Here is a 26,450-nt window from a genome sequence, read left to right on the forward strand (position 1 = left end):
AAAGTTTTCAGTGTGTCTTCTCTGGCTAGGAGGGCGGATAAATTGCTTGCAAGGCTAGGGGGATCATTTCAGGGGGTCAGCCCCTCCTTCAGTTGTTCAGCTGATCAGGGAGGTGTCGGGAAACTTAGTGGAGGCCCAGTGGGGGAACGGCTTGGGGTCTCTGGGGATGCACGTTCCCAGGAATGTACCAATGAACTTCCGCAAGGAAAAGACCCTATTACTGAAGGCTTAGAGGGACCAAGCCCCAGGGTGTCGTTATGGATAGAGGGAAGCGATGCTAAAACCATCCTTGACCCCGGGGCGCAGGTCAAGTTGTCGTACAGTTCGTTTTACAACCAGTGTCTGAAGCATTTACCCTTGACAACCGCAAGGGCACCGGAGATTTTGGGTACCAGTGCCAGTAGTTATCCAGAAGACGATGATTGGTTAATGACCCTGGAGTTCATGGGGGCACTGTCTGGGCACCCAGCGTGTCGAGTTGCTTCTGAGGACGTGTGTAGCAGCCTTGAGGCGTTACCGAATTTAAGCGAGACCCAGCGGTGGTACGGCCTGGGGAAAGTAGCTGAGAGTGAGACCCTCTTAATAGATGCTCCGAACTACCACGAGGGAGGGGAGTTGACCGCTGAAGATACCTCAGTGAGAGAGAGGTCGCGGCAACTGGACCCAGGCGCCGTGGAAGTTGGAGGCAACGTGTGTGTGGATTATGCGACGTGGTTTAATGTGCTGGATCTGAGGAGTGGATGTTGCCAGATCCCCAGGAGTGCGGCTGTCGAGCCGAAGATGGCCATTATTAGTTCCCTAGGATTCTTCCGATCCGAAAAGATGCCCAAGTGCATATCCGGAGCCCCCACATCCTTCCCGCGGGGCATGAGGACGACCATGGGGAAGCGAAGGTGTGTGGAATTTTGGCGTATGTGGATGACCGCCTGGAACTTGGATTCGCCGGGGGGGGGGGGGGGGGGGGACTATGAAGCGAGGCGAGTGGCTAAGCCCGGGCGACAGAAGTGAAGTGTCAAATGTGGAAGAGTTTTTGGCCAGAGGGGTTTGCTGCAATGTGAGAAATATGAACCGACATACCAGTTGAACTTCCTGGTGTTGGAACAGACGGTGGTGGACCTGGGGATGGAAACCCAGGTCGTCAATCTGAATGAGACACAGGGGAGAGGGGGGATTTGCACCGCTGAACTGAGTGCTCAGAAATGCCGGCCGGAGACTGAGTGCCGCGTTTGTGGGACGACCATTGCACACTTGCAATTCACGCTCGTCAACGTGGAGAAGAAGCAACGGAATTCCGAGCCGACACTGCGGTCATGTACTGGTGAATTAATCCAGCGAGAAGAAACGATGACCCACCTTCGAAGGGATCAGCAGAAACTTCAGTCGTCGATTCGAAAAAGAGTGGAAGACTTACAAGTTGGGGAAGATCAAGGAAGTATTCTGACTAAGGCCAGCAGAAAACCGAGAGCCCAGGGAGGGGAGTTTGACTACACTCCCGGGGAGGTGAAGAAATGGAGGACAAATCTCGGAAAAGGGAGGCGGATGCTTCAGAGGAACCTGAAGGTGATTATCGACAGTTTAAATGAAGTGGTAAAACTGAAAGTTGACCTGGAAGAAGTCATCAGGAAGAAACAACCAGAGGCTGAACATCCTTTAACTGCTGCTTTTCAGGTCAGGGTGGAAGAAGCTGGTGGGGTAACTGCGTCCCAGATTGAAATGGCCAAGAACCCTGAGTCAGAACTGCTGAGGCTGTGGCGAGAGTTGAAGGAGTCCCCGAAGAAGCTGACGTCTCGACTGAAGGAGGCTGAAGGGGTAGCCCCGGCTAAACGTTTGTTTGGAGAAAACTCAAATAGCAGCTACCGATCGAGGGAATGAGGAAGAATATGGATTCGAAGGATGATGCGCTGCACATGTGGTACATGCTGCCTTTCGCTAACTTCCCCGTGATTGAGGAAGAAATTTTGTCCCTTCTCCTACTGAGTCAGGTGCAGTGGGGAGGGCTAGCTGTGGGCAGTCTGAGTTACGGCAGGTTCAGGAAGGGCAAGAAGCGGGGCCCCGAACACGGGACAGGGAGCTCCGAGCTGTAATGGTGGCCTGAGTGAGAGAGGAGTTGGCAAGCAGGCCCGAGGTATCCCTAGTAGTGTCTGAGGCTTTTGGGTTTAAGTGAGGGGGTACGGAGGTCTCTGAGAATTAAGAAGCTCCCAGGTAGGTTGGCCTATGTAGCGCCTGTGGAACGGGTGTAAGATCCACGGTTTGGGGAGCATTGTCACTGTGTGTATCTGTGTCTGTGTGTGTTGTGTGTCTGCAGGACTTGTTGGAGAGTTGTTTAGAAGTCATGAGGACATGACTTTATTTGGTGGGGATAGAGTGTATGAGGGTTTCGTCTCTTATGTTATCGCGTAGCCTAATTAAAATGGCTTCCTTGTTATGTTATACTTGGGAATGCTTCTTTGTTATGTTAGACGCTGAGCAAGTTTTTGCGCTAGTAGCTTGTTTTGGGTTAGGCGGTGATGAAAAGATTTACGAACCAATTGGGAGGGTTGTTATGATTTTGGGGTATCTGGAAGATTTGTATGCGCGGGGTTTTGGAGGCAGAAGGCGGGAGGGAGAAACAGAGGACGGACGAGGTGCTGTGATGTCCGCTAACGGGGTCAGAACCCAAGGAAGGCGTTTGGCGAGGAGACGGAGACGGACTCATGTGGAGCGTCTGGTCGACCACCGTTGTTGGTCCCAGGCGGCCGGTCGAGGTGGTCCGAGGGGTCGCAGGTGAAGAAGAAGGGTCCTGAGCTCCAACTGTTTGTGCACGAAGAGATTGAACTTTGATAAGTGTGGCGCCTTATATTTTCCTTTTATATTTTATTCTCTATTAATTATATAGTTCCAGTAATATCTATAAACTGTAAATCATTTAATTGTATCTGGTGTATTGTCTGTTATTTGGGTGGGGTGGAGTACATCACACAGCAGCCACACAAACTAATTATTCAGTTAGGCGGGGCTGAGGGCTGTTTCCCTGGACGACGGCGAGCCGAGCGACCCTAAGGTTGGCCAGGGGGCGGGGGGGGGGGGCTATACAGGCAAATGTCCTTGAGAAATATCAATAACCTGTGAGCAGTCTTCATCTCTCTCTCTCTTTTAAAAACAAACTATTGGTGTTAAATAACTCTCTCTCTCTCTCTCTCTCTCTCTCTCTCTCTCTTTCTCTCTCTTTTCAAATGCACAGTTAATAGGGGTAATTCAGGATCCCGTCAACCCAGGCTTGCACCCTGAAGAGGACACAGTCCACCACAGGCGCAAACCCATGATCCCCTTCGATCGACGGCTGCCTATTACTACAAAGTGACGTCAGTATATCTGCTTCCACCAGGCTCTGAGGCAAGGCTGTCCAGATATTTATTTAATTAATTTATTTAGGGATACAAAACCAAATATGTTTTTCCGGCATTTGGAGTCTTATAGGCCATCAGGTCACTGATTTAACCCTACACAACTTACAATGACTAAGTAATCTAGTAACCGGCAAGTCTTTGGACTGCGGCAGAAAACTGAAGCACCCGGAGGAAACAGGCATGCATACGGGAAGGGGCGTAGAAACTTGCTTATTCAAGATAATTATACTGCACACCGACGCCCGAGCTGCAATGGTGTCGTGCTACCGGGGCACTCCAATTTATTGATATCAACTTATCAATGGGTGAAATAAATATTCTCCAATCTACTTAAAATCTAACTCCCGCTTCAGGCCTGTCTTCTGCTCATGAAAACTCTGACAACTGCCAGCTCTTATCACAGCACTTACTCATTTGTATACTTTAACCAGGTCCTGTCATTCTGTCAGCTAAATCAAAAAGAACCCCAGCCTGTCCTACTCTCCTCAGTGATGATCCAATCCAGCTGGTGTTACATCATGGCGAAACTCCGATGCTTCAGGTGAAATGCCATTTTCCATAAAATTGCGGGGACTAGAACTTGACTCAGAGGGTTGGCCGGCCTCACGCTCTGTATTTCTGTACCATGACCTCGATACACTCATATTCTGTGGCCCGTTTAATAAAGCCAAGCAACACACACAAAAAAAAATGCTGGTGAACGCAGCAGGCCAGAAGCAGCATCTACAGGAAGAGGTACAGTCGACGTTCCAGGCCGAGCCCTTTCCTGAGGTCGCCAACTACTCTGTCTTGTCTTTTTCTAATTTATCTAAATGTGCTGCCACTTCATTTACGTTTCTTGCTGATTTCAGGGATCCCTGGACATTTACACCAACTCCCGTTGCTTCCTAACGCTGTAATTTGCTATTCCTTGCGTTTTTCTTACTCACTATGTTTGCCTTAATAGATTTTTTGAATTGCGGCACCGCTCACAGGGTGGGATTAAACTAAAAGCAATATCCGCATGTCCGATACAACACTGATATTTGTCTGCTCCAGATAGCTATTAAATACAGAAAGACCACGGGCGTTGATGAAAGAAAATTTATCAACATCTTTCCCTGCATGGAAAAGAAAATAAAACTCGCATACCCCAAATTTCCTACTCAGCCGCAGAAAAAGCAGCCACAATATTCATCACCGACCCCCTCCCCGCCCCCCACACACACACATAACGATCCCTGATCCCCGACCACCTCGTCAAAAAGAACAACGTCAGTGGCACCAACCCCCATTTTGCTAATAGTCTTTTGACTAGTCCTTATTCATATCCTCCCACACTAAACCAAGGTTATCTATACACCATAGGGGACCCTACCTCGAAAGTTGAAAAAATAAGGTTCATGAGTCGCCCCTTAATTTTTTGCCAACCTAGGGTGACTCCTTTGATCAGCTTATACCTATCTAGGTGTTCAGTCAATGGAATAAGAGATTGTGACAGCTGTCGTAAATTGACAATAATGTCATCATTTATGTTTATTTCTCCTACCTATTTTAACATGCGGAATAATAGCGAAAAGCGTCCAGTTCGAGGATATCAAAAACCTTTCAGAACACCACCCCCACCTCCAGTACACACACACACACACACACACACACACACACACACACACACACACACACAATCTCCTCAGCAGAGATGTTAATGTTCAGTAGAAGAAAATCATCAAATTCTGGTGCTTGAATAGCCCTGGTATCATTATTTTAAAACTGAACTAAATTTAGTTGTTTTTTCATCCTCTTAATTTACTTCTAAATTTCTTCATTTCTTCGGCAGATTGTCTGCATTTATTTCAGCAACAGTCAAAGATAAAACTGATTTGTCGATTCTGATTTTCACATAGAATATCAAGAGTGATGAAAGTGTGAGTTTGTGTCTACTTTCAATGCAACACCTGTTACACTTGCAGGCTTGTTCTTGTATCGCTATTTAGTAGATTTATCTTATGTTCATTTATTTCTCAGGACATATTTCATGCCTATTCCTAATAATCTTGGAAATGTAACGTTGAGCCGGCTTCACATACCGTTCCAATCCATCCGCTGAAATTACAGTCACGTTATTGCGAGCAAATTCCTGATGAAGGTTCAACCAAGAAACAATTCAGAATAAATGCCCTTTCACTCTGGATGTGTATGAAGACAGTAGATTCTTGAATCAAGGGAACCAATCACCTTAGATTTCATGGTAATCGATGACAATACCCGAATCAACATTCCAACAGTAATAGGACATCTAGCCTATTGTGTCTAAAACATGATTGTGTCAAAGAAAGAAATATTGCTCATTATATAAGGATTCATATTGAGTAGAACTACTAAACAAGCTTCTTCACTCTGTGACATATAAATTGCTGTTTTACAGTTACAGACGACAGTACTATAACAGATCCCTCTACCACTTCATACTCACTGTCAAAGACACCAGCAGTGTGCTGGATGTTGAAGGTTGTGAGGGAAGGGAAGTGAGTGTAGTTACTATTATAGGCGGCAAGGTGCTCAAAAAGCTGAAAGACCAAAGAGTACTTAAGTCACCTGGACCAGATGAGTGGCACTCTGGGGTAACGGTAGAGATTGTGAGGGCATTAGTAATGATCCTTCAAAAATCATTGGATTCTGGCATAGTGCCAGGCAACTGGAAAATGGAAAATGTCACTCCACTCTTTAAGAATGGAGGAAGTCAGCAGAGAGGAAATTATAGGCCAGTTAGCCTGACGTCAGTGGTTGGGAAGATGTTGGAGTCAATTGTTAAGGATGAGGTTATGGAATACTTGGTAACAAAGGACAAGTTAGGACAAAATCAGCATTGTTTCCTTCAGAGAACATCTTGCCCGGTGAAAACGATTTGAGGTTACACATAGGACGGATAAAGGGAAAGCAGTAGATGTTGCATATTTGGACTTTCAGAGGGCATTTGACAAAGTGGCACACATGAAGTGGCTTACCAAGTTAAGAGCCCATGGAATTACAGGGAAATTACTGGCATGGTTAGAACATTGGTTGATTGGCAGGAGACAGTGACTGGGAGTAAAAGAATCTTTTATTGGTTGACTGCCTAGTGGTGTTCTGCAGGGGTCGATGTTGCGACTGCTTCTTTATCTGTTGTATATCAATGTTGGAAAATGCATGTTACACACTTTGGCAGTAGAAATAAATGTGCAGATTATTTTCTAAACGGGGAGAAAAATCCAAAAATCTGAGATGCATAGGGACCTGGGAGTCCTTGTGCAGAACACCCTAAATGTTAACTTGCAGGTAGAGCTGGTGGTGAGGAGGGCAAATATAATATTAGCATTCATTTCAAGAAGTCTAGTATACAAGAGGAAGTATGCCATGTTGAGGCTTTATAAAGCACTGGTGAGGCCTCACCTTGAGGACTGTAAACATCTTTGGGCATTTCATCTAAGAAAGGGTATGCTGGCATTGGAGATGGTTCAGAGGAGGTCCACAAGCATAATTTTGTGAATTTTATCATAGAAGAGACATGTGATAGCTCTGGGTCTGTACTCGCTGAAACGTAGAAGGATGAGTGGGGATCTCATTGAAACCTTTCGAATGTTGAAAGGCCTAGACAAAGTAGACGTGCAAAGAATGTTTCTCATGGTGGGAAGTCTAGGACAAGAGGGTACATCCTCTGAAAGAGGGGTGTCCATTTAAAACAGAGATGTGGAAAAATGTCTTTAGCCAGAAGTTGGTGACTGCAGAATTTATTACCACAGCTAGCTGTGAAGGTTAGGTCGCTGGGTGCATTTAAGGCAGATCTTCAGAGGTTCTCGACTGGACACGGCATCAAAGGTTTCGGAGAAAAGACCAGGAAGTGTGGCTGAGGAGGGGAAAAAAGGATCCCCCATGATTAAGTGGCGGAGCAGTCTTGATGGGCTAGATGGCCTAATTCTGCTTCCATGTCTTATGGTCCTGTTCAATAACACAGCCCAGAGCCCTTTCATTCACTGCGTACAATCTCATCTGGTTAAGCAAAATGCACCACTTCACACTCTTCTGTGTTAATTTCCAACAGCCATCCCTGGCCAACTTACCGAATTTATCCATATCCCATCGTACTCTCAGACACAGTTCTGCGCTGTCAACTACCCTACCATTTGGTGTCTTCTGCAGCATACTGAACCATTAAAATACATGATAAACAATAAAGGACAAACACTCCCACTGACTAGATGCCTATCATGCAACTGCTGAAGAAAAATATACATTCAAATTATTTAAATCAGAGAAAATGAAAAAAAGTTATACATGTGTTTCAAAAAAAGTCCATAAAATAGACATGCAATAAGATACATTGCTAACAATTGACAGGGCCTGGGCTACACACACCAAATGCTGGTGGACCTCAGCAGGTGAGGCAGCATCAATGGAGAGGAAGAAACAATCAATGTTTTGGGCTGAAATGCATCATGAAAGATCTCAGCTGAAAATGTTGACTGTTTATTCCTCTCCATAGATGCGGCCTGACCTGCTGAGCTCCTCCAGCATTTTGAGAATTTCTCTGGATTTCAGCATTTAATACAAGTGTGTGTGTGTGTGTGTGTGTGTGTGTGTGTGTGTCTGTGTCTGTGTCTATATATATATATATATATACATGAATGTAGGCATTGTGAACCTGTGGTGTCCACTGAGACTAGAAGTTACCACCTTACTACTGCTGGTAAATGAAGCACATCACTACGTCAGTGTGTTTTGATTTGAGCATATCAACTACACAAATTGTTAATAGATCAAACACCATTGGAGCCAATAATACAGATACAGCATAAATTTATTTGATTAACACCTACATGCAGAGGTCACACTGACTACACTCGAACATTTTATATATTTTATCATGCCCAGTCCCCATCCCATCCAGCTGACTGTACTTTATCCTCATTCCCTGGGTTACATGACTATATTCATTTAATATTACATCAGTGATATTATACATTGGCTGCTATATCCAGTTCAAGTTCAAGTTTATTGTCATTCAACCACACATGAATACAGCCAAACAGGGTTACTTCTGGGGCCAAGGTGTAAAACACAGTACTAACAGTCATACACAGCAGAAGGCACATATAAGATAGTAGTAAAATACAGTCACACAAAGAAATATAGTCGAAGTCCCAGAGTCCATGAATGATGCAGCTGTCCGCAGCCTTCTGCTGAGTGAATACTGTGGGTTGCAGGGTATCATGAACTCCAGGATGGATACCACGCCACACTGCCTGCAGCACTCTAGTGCAGCACTCAACTCCTTTGCCTTTCCCTGGGTAGCTGCAAACAGGCTGCACTGTGGCTTGTGGCTTAGACCTTGCTATGATTGAGGCCACATCGCTCCCCCGCCACTCGCCAATAAACCAATGAATTGGACTTACAGCGTTCCACAACACCAATATACAACGGGGTCTTGCAATAACAAGAAAAGTGACTGAAATGATCATTCACTGTTAGACTGCAATCTTCAACTAGATGTCCCAAACTCTTGAAACATTTGCTGAAATTCATCCTGTATCCCAACATTTCTTAAGATACATTCAAGGCATTTCTAGTGTACAAAATTAAAGTGAAGCATAATCAAATGACTGTTTACATACTCAAATCATCAACAAACCTAGTTTCCAAAGAAGACTATTAGGTGCTGGTGCATAGGGTTAGCATTCTCGAAAAGACCTACTTCTCTAACGAAGTACATCCAACAGTGCTTGAGGCAACAAGGCAACCAGCTCTGGATGGCATGCTGAGTCAAGCCAGTCAACTTTGCAGAAGAACTGGTCACCTTCCTTCTAAACCTTTGGAATAACAAGTGGCGTGACAGAGAGAGTCAATGAAGAAATGCTTTGGATTTGGAACTTTTGGGCTTCTGAAAGCCACTAAATAAGGCACACAAGTCTGCCATCAATATTCAAAGCTCTGAAATTAAGGAAGCAGTTGCAATATGGATAGAAAATTGGCTTGGTAACACAATACCAAGTATTCAAGACTTTTTAGAATGAAGTTACCTAGAGAATCTACACTAGGATCAGTGCTTTCTTATTTTATTTAATGACTTGGATGTTGGTGTGTCTGATACAATTTCTATATTTGAAGATGATACAAAAGTGGCAGTGTGGCGAAATCTGAGGAGGATAGTAACCCATCAAGAACACCAATAGACAGGGAGAGAAGGATTACAAACAAGAGAAAATTTGCAGATGCTGGAAATGCACGCAACGCACACAAAATGTTAGAGGAACGCAGCACGCCAGGCAGCATCTATGGAAAGGAGTACAGAGGACGTTTTGGGCATAGACCCTTCATCAGGATTATTCAATATATATGGAACATAGCATACAGAATGTAATGTGTTATATTACTGCAAGGTGAATAGAGTGAGGCAATATCAAATAAAGAATAATTCTAACCGGAGCAGATAAACAGGAAGGTATAAGGATATGTGTACAAAATTCACCAAGAGCAGGTTGGGTATGTAATTAAAAAGACAAAATCATGGGCAAACTAAAATTACAAAAAAAACCTCTTCAAATGCTGGAAATCTGAAAAAAGCAAAAAATACTGAGACACTGAGGCCCCTTCCTATCCCCTCACTGGTTTAGCATTCCAAAACACCTATGAAATCACTGTTTGAAAGGATGTTACAGTCCTGGTTTATAACCAGGAAGTCATAGGTTACAGAATAGCTACACATACCACATAACACATTATGCTAAAGGATGGTTGCACACTCCATTGCCAATTGCAGAGTGTTTAGGAACAAAGCATTGAAAATCAGTCTGTCTGACCAGTGTGCGAACTTTTAGCATTTAATACACATTTAAGTTGGAAAAATAGAAGTAAATGAAGTTGGATCAAATACTTAATGTTAATTGATCCGATACATGTTAGAAAAACACAATAGAGAGATTTGAGACATGGATTTCAACAGATAAGGATCTTGGCATCTAATAATGTAATTAATATTGCTTACACTAGCTCACAATGTGGGAATCTGTTCAACACTGAAACATTGCTTATCCTCGGAGGTGGATCAGTTTCAAGTGACTCCCTGTAAAAGCTAAATAAACCTAAATGTTTAAGTTGAATATTTGCAATGGATCAATATTACAACCTGTTAAGAAGAAAGGGTAGAGTTTCTCAGTGAACTTGTCCTTGAAAGTGTACAGATGTGACATGTCATCAGCATTGTACAGTGATAGTTGGCCTGCTTCATAGTCCAGATAAACTCCCAGCCTACTGGGCTTTACTTTCACAGGGAGTGCAGTACGAGGTGAAATCATAGTGGTGTATTCCTCTCCCAGGCGCCACAAGGCCCAGACTCCAGCTTTAGGCTCAGGTGAGAATTCCTTCTTCCTTGGCACAGACTCCTTCACCACGCCCACGCTCCACATGCTGTTCTTTCCCACCTCCAGTTCCCAGTAGTGCCTCCCTGTTGTGAAGCTCTGCTGAGCCAAAACACTATGCCAATTTGTGAATCGCTCTGCTTTGTCAGGGACCTTCTGCTTATCACCGAGTCTCATGGCTGTCTGGTCGCTGGAAAGGACAAGTTTTGGATGCGCAGTATTGGGATTCAGCTTCAGAGCAAATGGAACTAAAGAAGACAAATGTTAGCATTCTCATGAGGACAGCTGATACAAGTTGACATCAAACATTTTGACAACATTCAGTGGCTGCTTAGACAGTACCAGCACAGCTAATGAAATTTTAAAAAAAACTGCTGTTGCTAGAAATCTGAAATAGAAACAGAAAATGCTCGGTGAATCAGCTTCTCTCTTTTCAGTTCTAACCTGGAATGTTGATTGTTTTCTTTTCTCTCTAAGGATGCTGCCTGACATGCTGAGTGTTTTCAGCATTTTCTGTTTCTAATGCATGCCTCCCAGTACACAGTGGGTATTTTTTTTATATATTAGCAGTGATTCCCTTGTGTAATTTAATAATATTCAAACCGCCATAAGCACATGTTCTCTGTCTGTTCAGCTTTCCCTGCCAAGTGTCAAAACCACTCCCCAGTTCTTACCAGGATAGCACTGGCATGCTTCTCCTGCAGGATGTGGGAGATCAGGAAAAAGTCCAGTGACCCTGAGGACTAAATGTGTGGGAAATGCATACAGCTGTAGCTCTTCACCAACTGTGCCAAAAAACTGATGCTGGATACACTTAACAACATCTGGGATGCTGACAGCATCAAAAAGGAGTCTACTTGATGTGGTTACAAAGCTACTCATTGTTAATGGAAGAATTCCTAACAGTGTGGAAGTACAGAAGGATTTTGGGGTTCAACTCCATGGACCCCTCAATGCTGCCACACAAATGCAGAAGGTATTTTGTGTACTACCATTAATTAAATGAGAGATTGATTTCAAGAGCCACAAGGTAATGTTGCAGCTGTATGAAACTGTGGTTAGATCACAATTTGAATATTGTGTTCATTTCTGGTCACCTCATTGTAGGAAGGTGTGCAACCTTTAGAGAAGATTTACTTACATGCTGCCTACATTCGAGAACAGGGCTTATGTGGAAAGTTTAAGTGAGCTATGGCTTTTTTTAATTTAAAGTGGAGGATACGAGGTGACTTGATAGAGGTGTAGTGCATAAGGTTATAAGAGGTATAGATAGAGTGGACAGCCAGCAGCTTTCTCCCAGAGAGGCAATAGCTAATACCTGATGACATTCTTTCAAGGCGAGTGGAAGAAAGTTGAGGGAAGATGTCAGAAATAGTTCTTTTTATACAGAGAAGTGCATGGAATGCTCCGTGTGGGATGATGGTTGAGGTTGGTACATTAAGGATATTTAAGAGATAGGCATATGGAGGGTTATGGGCTATGTAGGAGGGAAGGATTCAAGTGGTTCCCCTCCCTCCCTCCTAACTCAGAAGGAGCATGTTTAAATAGCTGACACAACATCATTGGCTTAAGGGCCCACACCGTGCTGTTCTATTCTATGCTTTATGTTTAAGGTATTGGCTTCAGGTAATTGGGTCAGAGAACACTACAGCACAGAAACAGACCTTTCAGGCCACGTAGTTCATGCTGAGCTGTTATTCTGCTTAGTCCCATCTATGTATCTGAATCATAGCCCTCTATTCCCTCCCCTCATCCTTGCACTTATCTGGACTTATCATAAATATTGCAATTGAACCCACACCCAGTGCTTCCACTGGCAGCTCGTTCTTCACCCACAACTCCCTGACCAATCAGGAAAGATAGAAAGGGTAGGCAGGTAGTGCAAGATTCCCCTGTGGCCATTCCCCTCAAACACAAGTATACTATTTTGGATACTGTTGGGCAGTGGGGATGAGGAATAACTGATCAAGAGAAAGCAACATCAGAGCCAGATCTGTGACACCAAGACTAGCTCTGAGGTTCAGTGGGAAAATGAAAAGGCAGACTGGAGGTAATTGAAAGGAGACTTGTTGGACAGGGTGGCTGACAGAAGGTTCTGTGGTTGCCGCAGGGGTCGGGGTTGTGTGTTGCCTTTCTCATGCCAGAATCAAAGATAAATCAAAGGGGTTGTGGAATATTCGAAGAAAGTTAAGTAAGAGGTTAAAAAGCAGGACCACAAGGGTAGTAATCTCTGGATTACTCTCGGTGCCATGAGGAAGTCACCTGTATTAGAGAACGTTTGCTATAAAGAGAAGACAGACAAACTAGGTTTGTTTTCTCTGGAGAGTTGGAAACTGAGAGTTGACCTGATTAAAGTTATTAGAGGCATAGATAGGGTAGACAGTCAGAGCCTATTTCCCAGGAGAGAAATGCCAAATATTAGTGGGTATAGCTTTAAGGTAAGGGGCAAAATTTAAAGGAGATTTACATAGCCAGTGTTTTTCACACAGACTGTATCTGGTGTCTGGAATGTGGTGCCAGGGCAACTGGTGGAATCAGTAATAGTAGCAACATTTAAGAAGCATTTAGACAGATGTATGAGCGGGCAGGGTATGAGGGAGGACTGACCATGTGCAGGCATATGGGATTAATTTGGATTGGCATCATGCTTGGCACAGATGTCAGTCAAAGGGCCTGTGTTGGTACTTTGGCATAGTCAGTCACAGCTCTGCCTATTATTTAATTCTTCCACCAAAATCCCATTCATTATCTCAATGCCATAATCCCTTATCAATACTAGAAGATATTTTTACCTGGATTAATCACCTTTAGCATCCGCTTCCACATGCTGTATTGAATAGGGCCACTGAAATCACCTTGGCAGAGGTCAACAGAAACTCTCTGGGGTTTTTTGAACTGCAGATCAGAACACCTGCATTTGAAATAAAGAATATCACTGTGATGCTAAAAATCGATTAGCCTTATAAAGATTACTCAGGGCATCAGTAAATCAGCACTAAATCACTAGTTTCTTCACCTCAGAACATTGTTGGGATGCTCACAGACTCTACACAGAATTCTCCAACATTTAAGCACCACAATTTAAGGAGAAAATATTCACACTGGGAAAAATGGACATAAAATAATGCCTCTCATCACTGTCCAACAAAGTAACTTTGCACAGAGCTGAAAATGTGGATTTGGAAATGATAACATTAAAAGGAGAAAATGTTGTAAATATGTAACAGATGTCATGTGCACATAACGCTTTACTGCAAGGAACTGTTATTAGATATCAACTTTTACTGGCTGAGCAGTTTTACTATTTCCTATCAATATACAGATTTCAGAAAGTTTACATAGAGAAACATATGGGAAGATATAGAAAACAAATATTTCTGCCTTACAGAGAAATTGGCTTATGGACAATTCTCAGGATGGAACAATCAGCTGGAGGAACTCCGGTGGCTGAGCTTAATTTGTGGGAGGAAAGTAAGTGTCAGTGCTTTGGCTGAAACCCTGCATCAGAACCAAGGATCAGGATCAATAACCTGATGCAGGGTTTTGATCCCAAACACCAATGTCCTTTTCTCTCAAAGCTGCTGCTTGACACAATGTGTTCCACCCGCTGTTTATCTGCTGCTCCAGGTTCCAGCTTCTGCAGTCTCTTGTGTTTCAGAAATGGTGAAATTCTGTAACATGACAACCGAACATATTTTTCTGAAGAGAAGTCTGAGGGGAGATTCAATAGAAGTATGTGAAATTATGAGCTATCTGGACAGAGTTAATGGCAAGTAGGAGATACGTTGGTGATGGGGTTGAAGATGGAAAGTGACGGATATAAAATAAAGTGGAAAAAAACTAAGGATCGCAGAAGGAAAAGTTATTGAACTTCTGTTATAGATGGCATGTTGCTGGAACATGGAACAGATGTGATACAGGTATCTTTTACTGTGGCGTTCGAGGGGCACTTGGATAAACATATGCTGGAAGAAACTTTGTAAAGGTATGGATAAACAGCCAGCAGGTGGAACTAGTTGCTCTGGTACAGAGACAATGCAGATGATGAACCTCCTTCTGTGCTGTGCTGTTACAAAAAACACAAGACATGCTGAAACCCATCAGAAAGACAGGCAACATCCATGGAGAGACAAAGAGGAATTTTCCTAATCTGTTCCAGTTTTTATGAAGGGCCATTGACCTGAATTGTTGAACCTGTTTCCTTCTGCTTGGTCTGCTGAATTCTTCAAACAATTTCTGGTTTGACTTGGGGTACTCATTCACTTTGTATGTCCTGCCACATACAACAATATAAAGGACAACTAATTTTTACCCAAATATGGTCAAACAGAGCACTTACCTGCCAAGAGTGGATTTAAGATCCTGAAAGAGAAAATAAAAGCTGTTACAAAGATATGTCAAATACTTAAACAGTGATGAGAATGATTCACCAATTTAGTCACTCTAAAACTGAGATTTAACTTTTAGTTGGGACACAATATATGTTTAAATGCTCAGCAAGGACCTGGACTCATTGCAATTTGCCTATCGCCACAAAAGGTCAACGGCAGATGCAATCTCAATGGCTCTTTACACAGCTTCAGATCACCTGGACAACACAAACACCTCTGTCAGGATGTTGTTCATTTACTATAGCTTAGCATTTAGTACCATCATTCCCACAATCCTCTTTGAGAAGTTACCAGACCTGGGCCTCTATACCTCCCTCTGCAATTGGATCCTCAGCTTCCTAACCAGAAGACCATAGTCTGTGTGGATTGGTGATAACATCTCCTCCTCGCTGACGATCAATACTGGTGCACAACAGGGATGTGTGCTTAGCCCACTGCTCTCTATACACATGACTGTGTGGCTAGGCATAACTCAAATATGATTGATAAATTTGATAGAACCATTGTTGGTAGAATCTCAGGTGACGTCGAGTGGGTGTGAGATATGTCAACTAGTGGAGTGGTGCCGCAGCAACAACCAGGCTCTGAAAGTCAGTAAGACAAAAGAGCTGATTGTGGACATCAGGAAGGGTTAGACGAAGGAACACATACCAATTCTCATCGAGGGATCAGAAGTGGAGAGAGTGAGCAGTTTCAAGTTTCTGGGTGTCAAGATCTCTGAAGATCTAACCTGATCCCAACATATCGATATAGTTATAAAGAGGGCAAGACAGTGCATATTCTTCATGTGGAGTTTAAAAAGCTTTGGCATGTCAACAAATACACTCAAAAACTTCTATAGATGTACCATGGAGAGCATTCTGAAAGGCAGTATCGCTATCTGTTATAGAGGGGCTACTGCACAGGACCAAAAGAATCTGCAGAAGGTTGTAAACCTAGTCAGCTCCATCTTGGGTACTAGCTACAAAATACCCAGGACATCTTCAAGGTACGGTGGCTCAGAAAGGCAGCATCCATTATTAAGGACCTCCAGCACCCAATGCATGCCCTTTTGTCACAGTTACCATCAGGTAGGATACAGAAGCCTGAATGCACACTCAGAGATTCAGGAACAGCATCTTCCCCTCTGCCACCCAGTTCCTAAATGGACATTGAACACTACCTCACTTATTTAATGTATATGTATTATATCTGATTTTTGCATGATTTTTAATCTATTAAATATACATATATCATAATTGATTTACTTATTTAAGTTTTATTATTTATTATTATTATTATTTTTTCTCTTCTATATTATGTATTGCATTGCAATGACACAGCTGAGTACACAAATGTCACATCACATGCCGGTGATAATAAACCCGATGCTGATTTTGAATCTCTGGAATACTCTACCTTGGTGAGTGTTCAAGCTGGATTATTATAAGCATCTAAAGTGGAGGAGGTTAAAAGTTTGATGAATTGAGTAACCTCTGGAGAAGTAGCACAGAAGAAGATGTAATATTATCATAGGTAAGCCATAATTATATTGAACGGACTGGACCTACTTCTATTTTCTTGCATATTCAGTAAATACTGTTTTGATACAGAATTCCTTTTATTATACTACCCAACAGATTTTATCCAACTGGATTTACAATTTTTTGGGGAATATATTTCAGGCTTCCTCATGGTGACTTTTGATGAAGTCAATGCAAAGACTCAAATTTCATTGGGAGATTGATTAGGAGCTGGGTGGGATTAGATTAAAGCTAAGTGAAAGAAGTTTGAAATGAAAAAGAAAATCTACAGATGCTGTAAATCTAATATCAAAAACTGGAAAATAATTTAAGTGCTGAGTAGATCAGGCAGCATCTGTGGGGAGAAAAACTGTTAATATTTCATCAGAATTGGGAAGGATAGAAAACAAGCTGGTTCTACTTTGCAGAGGAAGTAGAGGAGGGATGAGTAGAAAAAATGGAAATCAATCTCTCTGACAGGGTGAGACAAGGCAACATGTGCAATCAAGTAGCCACTTGGATTGGATTATGCTTTTTGTAGAGAGCTACTAATGGTAAGGCTATGAGACATATACAACTGGCCACATTATACAAATATAACAAGAAAAACTGGGTTAAAGTGATATAAAAAATGACCAGTTATGATGGAAAGAGAAAAAAAACAGTGAACAACTTACCTAAAGATTGAGAATTCAATATTAAATCTGAAAGGCTGCATTATTCCCAGATGGAAGATAGGTGGATTTCCTCAACTAGTATTAAACCCTGATCTAATATAGCAGATATTCATAGATAGAAGGGTCAAACTTGGCATGAAGACTGAGGATTCAAGTGACAGGGAACAAGAAGCTCAGTGTCATTCCTACAGATCATACTCAGGAGACTTTGTAAAGTGATCACTTAGTCTGCATTTGATTACTCCAGTGTAGAGGAGACCCTATTGTGAACATTGTGTTGTTAGAAGTGTAAGTGAATCATTGCTTCACCTGGAAAAGACTGGGTTTCTAAATGTTGGTAAGGAAAGACGGGGGAAAAGCAGGATCTGCACCTTATTGAGTTGTGGGAATGTGGGCTGGGGGAGTGGAAATGTAGCATGACAGGAAGTGGTAAGTGTGGAACAGAAGAGATTTACCAAAAGTTTCATGGGGAAGAAATGGACATTTAATGTTGCAATTTGTCTAAGGTACTGTCTGAAAAGAGTGGTAGGATGCGTTTCAATGCAAACTTTCAAAGCAGAATTGGATACATGTCTGAAAGAAATGTACAATCAGGTACAAAAAATAGAATAGAACAATAAACAGGCTCTTCAGCCCACAGTGTCTGTGCTGAACAGGATGCCAAATTGCTGAAAATGATGCTCAATTAAACTGCAGGCAGCTGCACAAGAACAAACAAGAGAAAATCTGCAGGTGCTGGAAATCCAAGCAACACACAAGTGCCCGAGTAACTCAGCAAGCCCGGCAGCATATATGGAACAAAAGTATACTCGATGTTTTGGGCTGAGACCCTTCAGCAGGACTGGAGGGAAAGAACCTGAGGAGTTGGTTTAAAAGGTTGGGGAAGGGAGAGAGAAACACTAGGTGATAGGTGAAACCTGAAGGGTGAGAGATGAAGTAGAGAGCAGGAAAGTTGATTGTTGAAAGAGGTACAGGGCTGGAGAAGAGGGAGTGTTCAGATTTCACCTATCAGCTTGTGCTTCTCTCTCCTCTCCACCCCTACCACCTTTAAAATCTACTCCTCAGCCTTTTTTCTCCAGTCCTCTGAAGGGTCTTGGTCCAAAACGCTGACGGTACTTTTTTTCCATATATGCTGTCTAGCCTGCTGAGTTCCTCCAGCATTTTGTGTGTTGCAAGAGAACAAATCTGGAAGAAAAGACTTCCAGCTAAGCTGTTAGATTTTGAACTTAATTAACCAGCCTGCATGATGGGAAGTGGATAACTTCAGCTTGGTTACCAGCTGAACTGACAAGCAAATTAGAAAAAAGTGATTGGCAGGTCAACTTTTTTTGGAACTGCACTTCCAAAATGTGCAATTCAATCCCTAAAACTATTCGGGATATAAACTTAGTTCGTAATTTCAAACACCACCTCAAAATCTATTTATTTAGCCTAGCTTTTAATGAACACCTTTTTTGTCTTTTATTTTCATTTACTTATTTTTATCTTATTTTCATGTACAGCAGTTTGAACTACATTGTCCATATGAAAAGTTCTCTGTAAATAAGTTATTATTAATATAATTTTATTTTATCTCAGCTCAAGCTGGTAAAAGCTGAAGTACAGGCATAGCCAAGCACACTTATTTCTCAATTCACAGCTTGAATGACTCGTGAGGAAGGTGAATGTAATGTTGATGTTCATTTCAAGAGGACTAGAATATAAAAGCAAGGATGTAATGCTGAGGCTCTTGTGAGGCCTCACTTGGTGTATTGTGAGCAGTTTTAGCTCCTTATCTAAGCAAGTATGTACTGACATTGGAGAGGGTTCAGAGGAGGTTCATAAGAATAATCCCAGATATGAAAGGTTTATCATATGAGCAGCAATTGATGGTTTGTGGCCTGTACTCACTGGAATTTTGAAGAATGAAGGTGAATCACATTGAAACCCATCGAATACTGTAAGCCCTAAATAGAGTGAATGTGAAGAAGATGATTCCTTGGTGGTGGTGTCTAAGATTAGAGGATATAGCACCAAAATAGAGGGATTTCAATTTAGATCAGAGATGAGGAGGAATTTCTTTAGCCATATGGTGGTGAATCTGTGGAATTTATTCCTACAGGTGGTTGTGGAGGGCTGGTCACTGGATGCATTTAGGGCAGATGTTGATGAGTTCTTGGTTAGTCGGGGTGTGAAAGGTTTAAGAAGGTGGCCGGAGAATGGATCTGAGAGGGAAACGGATCAGCTATGATGTAATGGCAGAGCAGACGCGATGCTCCTATGACCTATGGTCTATAGTTCTTTGGTTTTTAAAATGTGTTGGAGTAATTGCCAACGGTCTGGAAAGTCTATCAGTCTGGCCCTGCAAAAGCTCTGAACATTGTCGACTAATATAGTTTTACTGTTTAAAGGACTTCAGAAATAGCAGTTAATTTACTAACTAACAGTAGGATATACCTGCAAAAATTCTGCATCTTCCAGACTCAGTTTTCCTTGCATATCTGAAACTGCTCGTTTAAAGGAACTGTGCTGTTCAGAGATTCTCTTCAAGTTTTCCTTCTTTTGTTCCAATATGGTGTTCGCCTTTTGCTCCAATTTTGTCTTTAAGCTCTTTTCCTCCTGATGCAGAAACTCGTGCAGTTGCTCGAACTTGGACGTAATGTTCTGCTGCAGTTTCACAGATTGTTTCTGATGGAATAAACAACACTCATTTATCCATTGAAAGACAAATTGTTCAGTGGTTGAATGCGAAGAATGTCTGATGCAATAAGTATGCATGGTGGAGTGCAGGAAATTAGAAATGCACAGTACGTCAGGACTGGAAGAGTGCACAAGTATATGAAACTGGAAGGGATTTCTAATGTTTGGTAACATTTGAACACAAAGGAGATTTACAGGGAGGTGGGAAACAGGGGTGATAGTGCTGAAGATGAGGTGGTTGGTTTTTCTCACAGAGTCAATGTGTAGTTGGAGTCCCAGCAAGGACAGGCTGATCATAGGGTAAAAATACAGTCAACAGGATGAATTGCAGTGTAAAAGGTGGACAAAATCAAAAAGGGTGAATACAGGAGCGAAGGTGTTATATCTGAATGTGCAGTGTACGGAATAAGGTCGATGGACTTGTAGCACAGTTACAGATTGGAAATCTTGATGTTGTAGACATCACTGGATCATGGCCAAAAGAAGATCTTAGCTGGGAGCTTACTGTCCAAGGATACACATTATATTGGAAGGACAGGCAGGAAGGCAGATGGGGTGGCGTGGTTCTGTTGGTAAAAAAATGAATTAAATTATCAGAAAGAGATGATATATGGTTGCAAGTTGTTGAATCATTGTGGCTAGAACTAAGACACTGCAAGGGTAAAAGCCCTCTGATAGGAGTTATAAATAAACCCCAAACAGTAGTAAGGATGTGGCCTACAAGTTACAATGGGAGCTAGAAAAAGCATGCCGAAAGGACATTGTTACAATAGTCATGGGGAATTCCAATATGTCGGCACAATGGATGGTACAGAATTTCAAGAAGAGGAAGTTCTAGAATGCCTACAAGATAGTTTGTTAAGAGCAGTTTGTGATTGAGCCCACTAGATTATTAGCTATTCTGGATTGGATGTTGTGCAATGAACTGGAAATAATTAGGGAGCTTAAGGTAAAAGTACCCTTAGGGGCAGGTGATCATAATATAATTGAATTCACTCTAAAGTTTGAGAAGAAGAAGCTAAAGTTAGATGCATCAGTATTACAGTGGAGTAAGGGAAATTACAGAGGCATGAGAGAGCAGATTGGAAAGGAACACAGGCAGGGTTGATGGCAGCACTGCAATGGTTGGAATTTTTGGAAGCAACTCAGAAGGCACAGGATATATACATCGTAAAGAGGAAGAGGTATTCAAAAGGCAAGATTACACAATCTTGGCTAATAAGGGAAGTCAAAGCCAAAATAAAAGCCAAAGAGAAGGTATATAATAGAGCAAAAATTAGTGAGAAGTTAGAGGATTGGGAAGCTTAAAAACCAAATGAAGGCAACTAAAAAAGTTAATAAAAAGGTAAAGATTGAAGACAAAAGTAAGCTAGGCAATAATATTTTAGAGGATACTCAAAGTTTCTTCAGATAAAATAAGCCCTAGTCAGCATGGATTCTTCAAGGGAAACACTTACTTGGCAAATCCGTTGGAGGCTCTGCTGCGCATGAAGGCAAGAAAAAGAATGGCGGAGCTCTTGTAGTAGGGGACTCCATGGTAAGGGGAATAGAAAGCAGCTTCTGTGGCTGCAAACAGCAGGACTTCCGTGTGGTATGTTGCCTCCTGGGTGCAAGGGTCAGAGATGACTTGAAGGGGCTGCAGGGCATTCTGAAAGGGGAGGGTGAGCATCCAGCTGTCGTGGTGCATGAAGGTACTAACGATATAGGAAGATAGTGGGATGAGGTCCCGCAAGCTGAGTTTAGGAAGTTAGGAGATAAATTAAAGAGTAGGACTTCAAAGGTAATAATCTCAGGATTATTACAGGTGCCACATGCTCACCATTGTTGGAATAGCAGGATAGCTAGAAAGAATATGTGGCTTGAGTGGTGGTACAGGAGGGAGGGTTTCAGATTCTTGGGCCATTGGAACCGTTTCTGAGGGAGGTGGGACCAGTATCGTCCGGATGGTCAATGTCTGGGCAGGGCCAGGATCAATGTCCTAGGGAGATTGTTTGCTGGTGCTGTTGGGGAGGTTTTAAACTAATATGGGAGCGGGATGGGAACCCACACAGAAAAGAAGAGGGAAGCGATGCAGTGACCAAAGCTAGAGTTAGTGAAGAAGAAAATAAGAGTAGAGTGCATGAAAGTAAAAAGCAAAAATCGTATAGGTTACTAGACTCTAAAAGGACAATGCGTCTAAGGGCACTTTATCTAAATGCCCGTACTTTTAGAAACAAGGTTAGCAAACTTGTGGCACAGATCAGTAACAAGGCATATGATTTAGTGGCTATTACAGAAACCTGGTTGCAAGGTGGAGATGACTGGGAATTAAATATCCAAGGGTATCAGGTAATATGGAAAGATAGGCAGGAAGGCAAAGGAGGTGGGGTGGCACTCTTAATTAAGGATGAGATCAGGGTGATTGTGAGAGATGATATAAGATCTACAGAGCAGAATGTTGAGTCCATCTGGGTAGAGATTAAGAATATTAAAGGAAAAAAATCACTGGTGTGAGTTGTGTATAGGCCATCTAATAAAAATATTGCAGTGGCAGAGGTGATTAACCAAGAAATAACTGGGGCTTGTAAGAATGGAACGGCAGTTGTCATGGGAGATTCTAACTTCCACATAGATTGGGTGAATCAGGTTGATCAAGGAAATCTTGAGGAGGACTTCATAGATTTGAATCCGTGATGGCTTTTTTGAGCAGCGCATTAGTGAAAATGCTATCTTAGAACTAGTCCTGTGCAATGAGACAGGTAAGATTAACGATCTTATAGTCAGGGATCCTCTTGGAAAGAGTGATCATAGAATGATTGAGTTTCACATACAGATGGAGGATCAAATAGTTAGATCTAAAACTAGTGTATTATACTTGAACAAGGAAGACTACAACAGGATGAGGGAGGAGTTGGCTAATGTAGATCGGGAGCACAGGCTATTTGGTAGGACAGTTGAGGAACAATGGAATACTTCCAAAGATATTTTTCACAGTGCTCAACAAAAGTATATTCCAGTCAAAAGTAAGGACAGTAAGTGTGGGGAGAGCCAGCCTTGGATAGCTAAGGAAATAAAAGATAGTATCAAATTAAAAGCTCATGTGTACAAAGTCGCAAAGAGTAGTGGGAGACTGGAGGATTGGGAAAACTTTAAAAAGCAACAGAGAGCAACTAAATAAGAAATAAGGAAAGGGAAGATAGAGTATGAAAGTAAATTAGCACAAAATATTAAAACCGATAGCAAAAGTTTTTATAAATATATAAAGCAGAAGAGGGTGGTTAAAGTCAACGTAGGTCCCTTGGAAGACAAGAAGGGGAAATTAGTGTTGGGTGATAAGGAAATGGCTGAGGAATTGAGCGACTATTTTGTGTCGCTCTTTACGGTGGAGGACCGTCTAATATGCCAAAGAATGATGTTATGGAAGAAATGTGAGGTGAGGACTTGATAAAATCAGTGTCACTAAAGAGATAGTGATGAGCAAGCTAGAGGGCCTGAAGATAGATTAGTCCCCTGGTCCTGATGGGATGCATCTCAAGGTGCTGAGGGAATTGGCGGAGGTTATAGTAGATGCATTGGTAATCACTTACCAAAACTCTCTAGATTCTGGGCAAGTCCCAGTGGATTGGAAGACAGCAAGTGTCATGCCAGTTTTTAAAAAAAAGAGGTAGGCAAAAGACGGGCAACGATAGGCCAGTTAGCTTAACATCTGTAGTTGGAGAAATGCTTGAGGCTGTCATTAAGGAAGAAATAGCAAAACATTTAGAAAGAAGTGGTTCCATTAGACAGATGCAGCATGGATTCAGAAAGGGCAGGTCCTGTTTGACAAACTTACTGGAGTTCTTTGAGGATATAATGAGTGTAGTGGATAGAGGGTAACAGGTGGATGTCATATACTTGGATTTCCAGAAGGCGTTCAATAAGATGCTGCACAAGAGACATACGGATGAATGGAGCTGGAGGAAGTGTATTGGCATGGATGGTGGATTGGTTAACCAATAGAAGGCAGTGTGTTGGTATAAATGGGTGTTTTTCCGGTTGGCAGTCAGTAGTGAGTGGGGTGCCACAGGGGTCAGTGCTGGGCCCGCAGCTGTTTACCATTTACATTGATGATTTGGAAGAGGGGACTGAGTGTAGGACAGTAAAATTTTCTGATGACACTAAATTGAATGGAAAAGCAAATTGTACAGAGGACGTGGAGAGTCTGCAGAGGGATATAGATAGATTAAGTGAGTGGACCAAGATCTGGCAGATGGCATACAACATTGGTATATGCGAGATCATCCACTTTGGAAGGAATAATAGAAGATCAGATTATTATTTAAATGGTGAAAGATTGTAGCATGCTGCTGTGCAGAGGGGCTTCGGAGTGCTTGTTTATGAATCGCAAAAAGTTGCCTTGCAGGTATAACAGGTTATTAAGAAGGCAAACGGAATGTTGGCCTTCATTGCTAGAGGGATTGAATTCAAGAGCAGGGAGGTCATACTGCAACTATGCAGGGTACTAGTGATGCCTCACCTGGAGTACTGTGTGCAGTTCTGATCTTCATATTTGAGGAAGGATATATTGGCTTTGGAGGCAGTGCACAGAATGTTCACCAGGTTGATTCCAGAGATGAAGGGGTTAACCTATGAGGAGACATTGAGTCACCTGGGACTATACTCTCCGGAATTCAGAAGCATGAGAGGGGATCTTATAGAAACATATAAAATTTTGAAAGGGACAGATAAGATAGAATAGGAAAGTTGTTTCCATTGGTAGGTGAGACTAGAACTAGGGAACATTGCCTCAAGATTCAGGGGAGAAGATTTAGGATGGAGATGAGGAGAAATTGCTTTTCCCAGAGAGTGGTGAATCTGTGGAATTCTCTGCCCAGGGAAGCAGTTGAGGCGTCTTTACTAAACATATTTAAGATACAGTTGGATAGATTTTTACATAGTAGGGGAATTAAGGGTTATGGGGAAAAGACAAGTAGATGGAGCTGAGTTTACGGACAGATCAGCTATGATCTTATTGAATGGCAGGGCAGGCTCGATGGGCCAGATGGCTTACTCCTGCTCCTATTTCTTATGTTCTTTGAAGAAATAACAAGAAGGATAGACAAAGGAAAATCAGTAAATGTTGAGTCCATGATTTTCAGAAGGCCTTTGATAAGGTTCCACACATGAGGCTGCTTAATAATCTACAAACCTGTGCTATTACAGGAAATATTTCAGCATGGATAAATCATTGGCTAATTGGCAGGAGAAAAAGAGTGGGAATAAAGGGAGACCTTGCTGGTTGGCTGTCGGTGACTAGTGGTGATCCATATGAGTCTGTCTTGGGACCAATTCTTTTCACATTGTATGTCAAGGATTTGGATGATGGAATTGATGGCTTTGTTGCAAAATTTGTAGATGATTTGAATATAACTGGAGGGGCAGGTAATTCTGAGAAAGTAGAGAGGCTACAAAAGGACAGACAGATTAGGAGAATGGGCAAAGAAGTGGCAGATGGAATACATTGTTGGGAAATTGTATGGTCATTCACTTTGGTAGAGGAAATGAAAGGGTTAACTATTTTCTAAATGGAGAGAAAATACAAAAATTTGAGGTGCAAAGGGATTTGGGTGTTCTTGTGCAGGATTCCCTAAAGGTTAACTTGCAGGTTGAGTCTATGGTGAGGAAGGTAAATGTAATGTTAGCATTCATTTCCAGAGGACTAGAATATAAAAACAAGGAAATAATGCTGAGACTTTATAAAACACTGCTGAGGCCTTACGGTGTATTGTTAGCAGTTTTGGGACTTTTATCTTAGAAAGTATGTGCTGAATCTGGACCGGGTTCAAAGGAGGCTCCCGAAAATGAATCCAGGATTAAACAGCTTATCATATGAGGAGCATCTGAAGGCTCTGGGCATGTATTCACTGGAATTCAGAAAAATGAGGGGTGATCTGATTGAAACCTATTGACTGGTGAAGGCCTTAATAGAGTAGATGTGGAGAAGATATTTCCTATGGTGGAAGTGTCTTAGTCCAGAGGACACAGCCTCAGAATAGAGAGGCATCCTTTAAGAATGGAGATGAGCAGAATTCCTTTAGCCATAGAGTGGTGAATCTGTGGAATTCTTTGCCACAGGCAGCTGTGGAGGTCAAGTCTTTATGTATATTTAAGGCAGACGTTAATAGCTTCTTGACTGGTCAGGACATGATGGGATACAGGGGAAGGCAGGAGATTGAGGCTGAGAGGAAAAATGGATCAGCCCTGGTGAAATGGTGGAGCAGACTATATGGCCCAAATGGCCTAATTCTGCTCCTATATCTTATGGTGTTATGATCTTATGGGTTTGGAGTTACGTACACAGAAATTCATCGGAGCTGTAATGCAACATGTCTAGCAACTTGTTATTTACAGCATTATGTACAGAGTTCCATTCCTGTCAATAGAATTCAAAAACTTTTGCTGAAACGAATGGAAAAGCAATTCAGCA

General features: G+C 42.2%; 1 protein-coding gene across 1 annotated transcript in view; it reads right to left on the reverse strand.

Annotated features, from left to right (window-relative positions):
* Positions 1 to 8,191: 8,191 nt before the first annotated feature.
* LOC134347303 (nuclear factor 7, brain-like) overlaps positions 8,192 to 26,450 on the reverse strand; it is a 90,110-nt gene continuing 71,851 nt past the window's right edge. The window contains exons 11-14 of the mRNA XM_063049702.1: positions 19,763 to 19,993; positions 15,096 to 15,118; positions 13,549 to 13,667; positions 8,192 to 11,004 (exon numbers count right to left, since the gene is read on the reverse strand). Of these exons, the coding sequence (XP_062905772.1) occupies positions 10,481 to 11,004; positions 13,549 to 13,667; positions 15,096 to 15,118; positions 19,763 to 19,993 (897 nt within the window). The 3' untranslated portion in view covers positions 8,192 to 10,480. The remainder of the gene's footprint in view (positions 11,005 to 13,548; positions 13,668 to 15,095; positions 15,119 to 19,762; positions 19,994 to 26,450) is intronic.

Source organism: Mobula hypostoma, chromosome 5 (genome assembly GCF_963921235.1).
Source record: "Mobula hypostoma chromosome 5, sMobHyp1.1, whole genome shotgun sequence".
Lineage (NCBI taxonomy): Eukaryota > Metazoa > Chordata > Chondrichthyes > Myliobatiformes > Myliobatidae > Mobula > Mobula hypostoma.